General features: G+C 45.2%; 1 protein-coding gene across 3 annotated transcripts; it reads right to left on the reverse strand.

The window, feature by feature from the left end:
* Nucleotides 1-2,189: 2,189 nt before the first annotated feature.
* angel2 (angel homolog 2 (Drosophila)) lies at nucleotides 2,190-7,684 on the reverse strand. Of its 3 annotated transcripts, none has more exons than XM_076084366.1 (9): nucleotides 7,520-7,684; nucleotides 6,286-7,187; nucleotides 5,774-5,994; nucleotides 5,263-5,332; nucleotides 4,558-4,988; nucleotides 4,236-4,371; nucleotides 3,858-3,927; nucleotides 3,608-3,738; nucleotides 2,190-3,140 (listed from the first exon to the last, which is right to left on the reverse strand). In XM_076084366.1, exons 1-9 carry the CDS (start codon nucleotides 7,567-7,569, stop codon nucleotides 2,977-2,979), a joined length of 2,175 nt encoding a protein of 724 aa, XP_075940481.1. In that variant the 5' UTR covers nucleotides 7,570-7,684; the 3' UTR covers nucleotides 2,190-2,976. The 3 variants fall into 3 exon arrangements, with proteins under 3 accessions (XP_075940481.1, XP_075940480.1, XP_075940479.1); XM_076084365.1 differs by having other exon boundaries at nucleotides 2,190-3,137; nucleotides 3,858-3,930; XM_076084364.1 differs by having other exon boundaries at nucleotides 3,858-3,930.
* Between the last annotated feature and the right edge of the window lie 2,358 nt (nucleotides 7,685-10,042).

The following is a 10,042-nucleotide window of genomic DNA, read 5'->3' on the forward strand; positions in this document are numbered from 1 at the left end:
TCTAATCTTACTTGTTCTAATTTAGGGTCAGTCTTACCAGTTCTTTGCAAAGATTGCATCCATCTTTTGAGAATGAGAGATGTGACATTCAAGTCTCTTACACAAATATTCTGTTCAAGTCGTTCTTGTGAACACTGTCCCAGTCAATTAGAATGTCTCCTGTCCCAGCCCTATGAGACGTTTGTCACATACGTGCTAGAGGAGCTTATTGTCCTGCTACTAAACACTGTTTGTTGGTTCCTTTCTTCGAGGTCTGAGGCTGCATGGCACTTAAACCTCTCATACGGAGCATTATTATGGCTCCTTGTTGTTAGGATTATATATTGTTGGTTGTGGTGTTGGCAGGATGTGAAAGCCTCTCTGCTCAGCAGGATGTGACGAGGATTCCCTCTTCTTTAAAGTTGGAGCTTCTCTGTGCTCAGCGCCTTCATGCAGTGGCTGCTGTGTTACCAGCTTCTCTCTCCGACATTTACTGCCGAGGTCGTGGTGAGAACTTGTTAATGGAGGTCACCTGCCTCTCCTGAGGAAGGGCTGCTTTCTGCTTTCACCTGTGTGTGGATAAGAATCAGAATCAGAAACGGTTTATTGCAAAACACGTTTGCACATACGAGGAATTTGTCTTGGTGATTGGTGCGTGACAATAAAGACGTAATTTAAGAATAAAAGTTATGAAAACTTACAATAAAATATGATAAACAAAGAGCACAAGCTTGCACAATATCTTAGCATTTTATAAGCATTTTATAAGTTCCAACAGCTTTGTTCAAAAGGATTTTAAAATGAGTATCTCTTATCTTCATGATCTAGGGCTCAGCATCTGAAGAGACGAGGTGGTTGGAGTCGCTAAATATAGTCGTGCTTAAGCATATGTGAAGCTAATCAATTTTAAACTTATTGACAGCCATATTTATGTATTTCATGAACAGATTTGTTATTTATGACTTGAATGGCTTTCCATTAAACCTCTCGTCCTGCTCCCAAGAACATTGTGTCTGTAGGCTTCCTGTCAGTGTGACGTCATGTAGATTACAATGAATTCTAATGGACACGAACTATGACCGAAATACCCACAGAAAGGTAATGTTCGGGGTTGCACTGAGCTCTCAGCAGAAGTTGAGGACACTGCTGCCACCTAGTGCTCATGAACTGCACGGTCTCCTCTGAGGCGCAGGACGCAAGCTGAGCTTGTTGGGATGCAGCCAAGAAATCTGATGAGCAGTGACAGTGCATACACCTACTGACATACAGGGGGTGGACAAAACAATAGAAACACCTCATGGTATAAACAACAGCACAGAAGTAAACACTAACATACTGTAAGTACCTTTGATATAAGTACTGCCATGCTGAGGTTTAGTGATGACCACGGAGCTACAAGTGAGAAAACTGCATCTACTGAGGACCATGAAGTGCACAGAAAAAGACAGTAAGTGGACTTTGAGTACTTTTATTTGTAGAACTCAAATTTTTAGTTTTTATAATGAAATTTGTGAGATAAACATAATTCAGTGTTTGATATTTGTGACGTAAAACGGTAGTAGACCCTCAGTTAACTATATGTTATTCTGTTTAGCCCACACCGTCCGCTTTATCTTTCACGATTGTTTTAGGTTTACTGGGCTCAACTTTCAAAGAGTGCAGGACTCTAAGTTATTCCCTGTCATCAGATCTGCTATAAGAACAAAGCTCAGGGAGTCTGAAGCCTCCTGAGAGCCGAGCGTCTCGCTGCAGTGCAGCGTGATGCACAGAAATCCACGAGGTCCTGACTACACCGAGGTTAACGGTGCAACCATCGGTCTCCATCACACACACACACACACACACACACACACACACACAGAGGACCGGTTTCCCTGGGACGGGAAAATGGAAGACACATTTCTGAGACACATTAGACTAAATCCTGTATGTTGTTTAAGAAAACAACAGAAAATACAGAGACTTTAATGAAATAAGAAGCAGCAGAGTGTTATTATGCATGAATGTGAGAGGAAACAATCCTATCCAGCCGGCTCCCTGCAGACGCATGGGAACAAAACACCGCTGGGTTGAGCAGATATTCCTCCGATGGGGAAACAGAGAGGAGCAGCCATCTTTCTTTACGTGGTTGAACATTTTGTTACTCACAGGAAGCTGTGTTCCTCTAAGCAGCTAAACGACACTGATGACAACAGTAAACCGACAGCAGCCACGGGAAAAAAACACAAGTTCTTTTATTTACAAACTGTCCAAAATATTAGAAAAATACATCCAGTCCTTGTTATGTGTTGATTATGTATTTAGTCTGAAAATATTTTCTCTCTTGTTTATGACCGATTGACTGTCCAGCACCTCCAGGTTTACTCAGAAGGTTGCAAATGTGAAGCAGTCATAAATTACAGAACATAATATCAAAAGAAAAGATGTTCATGGCAATGATGCAGTGGCAACTCTGAGACCTTTGAAACTCAAACTTACTTACACAGCCGATAACTTCTTCTTCATGCGTCTGAAGCTGTAAGAGAAGATCTAAAGTAAACACTCGTCCCCGTCTTAGACGTCTGGACTGTAGAACAACAGGCTTTAAAGTATTTAGGCTGTTAGTTGCTTTGCCCGCCCACAAACATATCAAGTCGTTTTTATTTCATCAGCAGCACTTTAATGACAACGGTCACGCTTTAAAAAATAGATTTAAAATCTGTTCCTTCAGAGATTCACATCTGGCATGATAAACGTTTTATACACACGAGTGGAAACAACTGTGAGCGTCTCTACAGCAAGGAAACAACGCTCCAGTTAAAAGTTAGTGCAGGTCCTTAAGCACCGCTGTGCTGTTTCTATACGTCACAACACATTTCACCCACTAACTCAACTACTACTTAAGACTAATCAGGATTCTTTCTTCCCTGAGCTGCATCGTGTCGAGGCGTCGCGCCTCAGGAGCTGTTCTGATTGGCCGTCCAGCGAGACCACTCCCCCCCCACCGACCCCCAGGCCTCAGAGCCGGAAGCGGAAGCTGGCGATGAGAGGGAGGTGATCGGACGAGTGACACCGATTGGGCAGGCCGTTGACCTCCTCCAGCTCCGACTGGCCGACCAATGACAGCCTGCCCAGCAGTTGGAGGCCCCGCCCACCCGGAAGTGAAGGAGGTGTGACGACTTCTTGTAAGGAGGAGGACAGGAAGCGGTGTGACGAGATAAAAGAGGATAGAGGGGGAAAAAAGAGGCGAGAAGAGAAGAGAGAGATTGAGAAGGTTCATAAGAGATCGTACGACAATACTTCTTAAATTAAAGAGCTCGTCAGATTCTCCTTGTTTGACCGGATCCTGATTTAAAGCGGTAAAAGACCTGTTTTTGCCTTTGTCAGGTTGAAAAGTTGTCGACTGACACTTTAAATCAGGAGTTTGTATTAATTATGTCACTGTTCTGTAGAATAACTTTAAATCAAGCATGCGTCTTCATCTAGTTTGAATGTTTTTATCTTTTTCAACTGAAAACAAAAGTAAGGTATCAAAAAAACATTATTTTGGTATTGATGCCTAAAGTCGGGCATGGACTCCAGTATGTATACTGATAACGCCCTGGTGAGGAAAGTGATCTCAGAGTGTGTGTGTGTGTGTGTGTAGTACCGGGGGTGTACAGGATGTAATCCACAGTGATGGCGGTGCGAGAGTGAAAGGTGGTGATCTCAGGTCTCCCATCGGGCTTCAGGTGGTGCTGGTAGGACGACCGCAGCTTCAGACTGTGCTCGATCCTCGCTCTAACACACAGACACACAGACACACACACACACACACACACACACACACACGGTTACTGTGTGTTTGGCTTAGATCTGGGTTATTTATCAGACATTATGAAGGGAGGGAGAGATTTCACCTGTTAGAAGCAGCAGCAGCTGCAGCTTTGGTGGCGAGATCCTCGACGGTCAGATTAGAGATCGCTCCTTCTACTGCGGAGAGAGAGTCAGACGTCAACTAAACATCCGATGTCAGCCGAGTTCAACCACAACAGAACCAGTCTAAGGAGCAGTAACAGGATTGAGACCACTCTTATCTTTGTTACGGATTAAACAAACAAGATAACTCGTGTTGATTGGTGAGCTTCAGAGGGAGGTGGATGTTACTACCTCTGACCAAAGCCAGGCTAGCTGTTTCCCCCTGTTTCCAGTCTTTGTGCTAAGCTAAGCTAACCCCTAAAAGAGTCTATAATGGGTGTTGAACTATGAAGCCGTACGGTGTGTTGAGTTTGCTGCACCTGTCGGGCTGCTGGAGGACGACTCAGCCGTGGGTTTGTTCTCGTACTGACACTGATGGTTGATTCCCAAACTGTGAGACCAGAGTGGAGACGTGAGGACACGCTGACCTCTGGGACTGTTCTCCTGACCCGACACCTGCACACACACACACACACACACACACACACACACACACACACACACACACACACACACACACACACACACACACACACACACACACACACACACACACACACACACACACACACACAAATTTAAAATGCTATTCACTGATGAACCATTTGATGGGTTACCTCTCTCATCATGTGTGTATCTCACCATGCTGCTCTGTAGTCCTCTGTACTCCAGGCTGCCTGTCGTCAGAAAGCTGTACAGCGGACTCCGCGGCGTGGAGTTAAAGTCCCCGCACAGCACAACCGGATTGGTCGACCCGTCCGGGAGGCGGGACAGCCGGCCGATCTCGGCCAACAGGATCGCCAGCTGGGCCAGCTTGATGTCGCCGCGGCGCGGGTTGTACAGGAGGTGAGTGTTGGCCACGCAGATGAAGGCCGAGGGGTCCGACCGGCGCTCGGGGTCGTTGGGTCGCAGCAGCAGAACCAGACCCACGTTGTCCCGGTCCAGGAGGGCGTCGCCGGGCCGGAAAAACTCGACGGGATTGGAGGAGAGGAGCGACAGGCGGGAGGTTTTGAAGATGACGGCACAACCGTCTGGTTTACTTCCTGTTCGCTTCTTGTACTCACACTGGTAACCTGAGACACACACACACACACACACACACACACACACAGTTTCATAAATACACGAATGAATAATAAAAAGAGAAAACACACAGACCTAAAATAAAGTGGATCATTTCACAATAAAAGCATATTGACTGCAACTGTTTTAAACATGAAAATACATTTGTACAATTTTTTCCATCATATTAATGTCTTCACTTGCAAAGAGGACACACACACACACACACACACACACACACACACACACACACACACACACACACACACACACACACACACACACCTAGGTCCTGGAGAGCAGGTTTAATCTGGTTCTCATAGTGGTCCTCCTGGACTTCTTGAAGACACAGGATCTAGAAAAGGACATTTTCCATCAAATCTTGAATCTTAAAAAGTTTACATGTCAGAGTATATATTTTACGGTATGTGGTCAAAAGTATGCGGACACTCCTGTCCACACAGTTCTGTGTATTTTGGGTCTGGGGATGTTTTTCATGGTTTGGGTTTGACCCTCTATCCTAAAGAAGACAAAAGTTAATGCCACGATATAGAATGATATTAAGTGTACTATGTGCTTCCATCTTTGTTTCAACATGTCAATGCACTCGTGCAGAAAGCCACCTCCATAAAGAAATGTTTCTCTCAGTTTGGTGTGTAAGATCTTGAGCGGCCTGAGCAGACCTCGACTCAATATTCACGTGTCCACAAACTTTTGACCACATATCCTGCTGAATCCTGTATTCTACATAGAACAGCCATCTCATTAAAGTGTTCTAGTGATCCGACCGGCTCACATCAGCGTTGTGCTGCTGGATCTCAGCCAGCAGGCTGGGCAGCCGGTGGTCCCAGGGCAGCACGCCGGGGTGGCAGTGTCGGTACAGGTAGACGTTGTCCTGCAGCAGCTCCTGAGACAGGATGTTGTAGGACATCACCGAGAAGTCAAACGCCGTGCTGTCCCCCGGTGCTCGGGTGTCGTTACTGCGGGCGGGTGAGGCCTCCCAGTGTCTCTGAAGAGCTGAGGAGAAGAGAGGAGAGACGAGACGAGACGAGACGAGAGAAAGATGGAGAACAGAAAGAAACGTTAGTAAAATTGACCTCAGACTGACAAAAGGCAGGAGGCTTCATGGCAAAACTAAAATTATTCAAATTAGACTTGTGAATAACCTTGTTTGTTGTGGTCTACTGAACATTTTAACACTCATAAAGGTTAACATGTAGGAAAATAACTGTGTAACTTCTGACGAACCGCCCGGTACAGAACAGTACAAGTGAATGAGTTAAATAAAGCAAAACCTCTGACACTCACATTTCTCGTCTTCCTGTCGTCGGACCGTCGGACAGGTTCCAGGTGGAGGAAGCTGCCCGTCGGCTCCGACTACCTGCCACGGGTTTGGGGGATGCGTAGTGCTGCGAGGCTGAGCGAGAAGCCCCGCCCACTGGCCTCCATCACTACTTCTGTCCCTTAACTGTCCCTCGGGTCCTTTTGTAGTCCTCTCACACCCTCCCTGCTGCTCTGCACCCCTCTCTGTGAACCAGGGGTTGGCTCGCTGATCGGGAACTTTATCCCGTTCAGGTTTGGACTTTGGGGTCTGAGTCCTGGAGTCTTTATGCGCTTCTGGCTGATGTTGACCTCTCCCTCGGTTTGGGGTTTTATCTCTACCCGCTCTGTCTTTATTCCAAGCTTTAGTCCTTTCTACATCTTCGTCTCTGCCGTTTTCCCAGCTCTTCCCTCGGTCTCGACTTCCATCTTTGAAGCGGTGGTTTGCTCGAGGAGATTCCAGGTGATGGTGCTCCCTCTTGGAGCCTCCATCCTTGGCCTGGCCTCCTCTCACCCCTGCTGCTCCTCCTCTATGATCCCTTTCTTCAGCGCTCCTCCTCCGTTTGTGAGGAGGCTCTCTGTCTCTGTGGGAGCGCTCCATCACGAAGCCGGCCGAGGAGGAGAACGAACGCCAACTACCGCCGAAGTGACCCGGGTCGATGCTCCGAGGGTGTAACGTCCTACCAGAGAAGACCCGATGGGGTGCTGGGTGGAGAGGAGGCCGGGGGGGGAATCCCCGCATGGACCACCATGGGGGAGGAGTGGGGATGAAATGGGGGAGGTGGGAAGAGGAGGCACCGCTGCTCCTGAAGCCAGTCCTGCAGAGAGCGGGACGGCCGCGGGGAAGGAAGGAGCTGAAGGAGCTCAGCGGACGAAGGAACATGGGGTGGCTAAAAGGAGGAGAAGGAAGCGTCAACATATAGAGATGAAACAACTGGTTGATCAATACTTTTTGTAAGATTATTTTTTTTTTATCACATTTAAAAACCACAAAGATTAAGCAGCAACTGTCTTCGATTAGTCACAGTAAATAATACATATAGTAAATATAAAAAACAGACAATGGAAATAGAAGTTATAAACTAAAGATAGGAGACCTAAGACAGAAGATACTGACAATGGAAAGAAGATAATTTGATTTATTATTAATTTAATTCACGTTTATGTTTGGTGTTAATGTCATTATTGTTTAGCTCTGACTAGCTAGCTCACGTTAACTTACTTCTCTCCGGGGCTGGAAGAGACATCGTTTATGTTTTGGCTCGGAAACATCTACAAAAATGATTATCAGCCAACATTATCGAAGTTTTTAAGTCTCTAATATCTGTTTTCAATCGAATTCAAAACAATCCGCAGCACTTTCTGAGTCCCCAGCATTACACGTCACCGTCAATGCGCCCCGGAACCTGTGCTGCCTTCGTGTACACCAAATGAGCTCGGGTTTTTTAAGAAACAATAGTGAAATAGTGCTTTTCGTGCGATTGACGGGAGGAGTAACGCCTCACCTGAAGTAGGTTTTATATTATTCGTATTTAACAGGCTGCACAGATGGAACACTTTGTGAAACTTGGACAAAATGAAAGACGAAGAAGAAGGAAAAATGGCAGTTGCAGTTAGAATGTAATAGTTAACGAAAAGCTAAATAAATACAATGCCAATATTTGTTTAATCCTCCACTGGACTGCCCGCTAGTGATTTAAAAAAGACAAGCAGCAAAATACTCGATTATATAGTTTTTTATTATGAAGAAACGTCTTCATTTTCGAAATTACCACTGTACGTGATGTTAATGGAAGTAATTCCGATATTTCCGAGAGCGTTTAAAAGCAGCATCCATTTTCTTCCTCTCGCTGGAACTTGTAGTCTTTGTCGTCTCGGTTTCTGAACTCGAATCACACGGTGTGGACAGTGAACGGACTACAGCCACCTCGGTCCGGTGGAAATAGTGGCCCGACTGGAAACGTAGCTGACGACTACATCAGTGTTTTATCGAGAGAATCCTGAAATGTCACGCTTTCTTACGCAGCAATCACCGGTCGTTACGGCATAAATCCGCAAAATTGGTAATTCGACTAAACACGAATGTTACTACGTTTTTTTCCCTTTCTTCTATTTGAAGAGCAGCTGTCAGAAAAATATAAGTGTCGCGAAATGGAAAAGGTCATTGTCTACTTACGTAAAAGCGAACCTCTTCCTGAAGACAACGGTGTCGTTACAAACGGTTTAAAAAGATAAAATGGCAGCTGCTGACGTGCGACCATGTTCTGTTATTCCATGTCGTTAACACGCGATATAAAGGATTCATTGAGATTGATAAAGAGCAGTGGTCGATGAGGAAGAAGAGTCAGCACACATCCTCCCTCTGTGTGTGTGTGTGTGTGTGTGTGTGTGGAGTCAATCCCTCTCTCACTTCAGAATAAAACACGAGCTCCCAACTCCCCTTATTTCTCTCGTTAGGCTCATTTTATGATGTAAAGCTCTTTGCATTGCTGAACCACTGAGCTCTTATTATTCTGATGTAAATATTAACACCCCCCCATAAAAGATCAACATAAAGGGGGTGCAAGTTAGTTCCCGAGAGCACACCTTGCGCTCCCTTTAGCCTCCTCTTTATGGGCAGAAGGATGTCTTCTCCTTTATCAGACAGACAGAACAGCACTTCTTTAAATGTAATTATCATTTTCCCATCACAAGGATCATATACCCAGAGTTGTATTCACCTCTACCTCCCCTCCCTGCAGGAGCCTGTATAGCTGTTCAGGGTCGGAGCAGTAGTATTAAGAAATATTGGCTGTAATTGTGCCAAGATTAGTAATTTTACTGTTATTGATATTTCTTTTGTGGGTACTTGAAATAGTAGTAAATAAAAACGCATGTCAATAACAAAACAAGCAGCCATTATAAAACCTTTATTCAGGAGCCAAACAGGATATCAAAATGATGCAGTGGATGATTTCAAACACAGGAAAGTTGGGACACAAATTGTAGAGAATCTGTCTCCAAAATGAAAGAGAAATGCATCATTTGTAAAACTGTCCCCAACATTTGTCGGTCTGTAGTTAACGTGTGTTTCGGTTTGAGGGTCACAGGTTTGATCTCCACTGCAGCTGCAGTTTGTCCGTCAGCAGCGAGCCCCGTGTCCCGTCAGTGTGCTCGGAAATAAGTCAGGTATGCGACCAAAAGAAGAGCATCAAGAGTGGACACCTTTCAGCAGAATAGTTTAGTAAATCCTCCAAACGTGCACAAGAAAAAAATGAATGATTCCAACAAGCGTCGTGAGGGCTTTTAGGGCGACTGAGGAAAGATTTTGTTTCCCAGTTTGATAAAGTTACAGGGTGGAAAAAAACCAACTAAAACTTCCTACATGACCAGCAGAAGCTGCGTCCTCGAGGAAACAGAAAAAACACCTAAATCTGCTGGTTGACATATGAGACGTGCTGCAGACAGACTCTCTCTGTGTTCACCTGAAGCCCTTTGCTCTCGGGGTTTATCATCATTTTATTTTCTGTGTCAGATTGTCTCCAGTGTCTTCTCAGAAAGAGTCTGCTTTTTACGGTCACATAACGTGTTTTCGTCCACTTTGCATGCTTCACAGTATTAGGAGGTTGTTTTCAGGTCACAGATTAGAAAACCTTTTGATTCTAAGAGCGATGTAGAAACTATCTCAAACAGCAATGAGAGAGGACTCCTTCCAGACTCACCAGCGTTGCATCTTTTACTCTCTTTTGGTACAAAGCAATCTGTC

Source organism: Anarhichas minor, unplaced genomic scaffold, assembly GCF_050575085.1.
Source record: "Anarhichas minor isolate MPS153535 unplaced genomic scaffold, ASM5057508v1 ptg000136l, whole genome shotgun sequence".
NCBI classification, from domain to species: domain Eukaryota; kingdom Metazoa; phylum Chordata; class Actinopteri; order Perciformes; family Anarhichadidae; genus Anarhichas; species Anarhichas minor.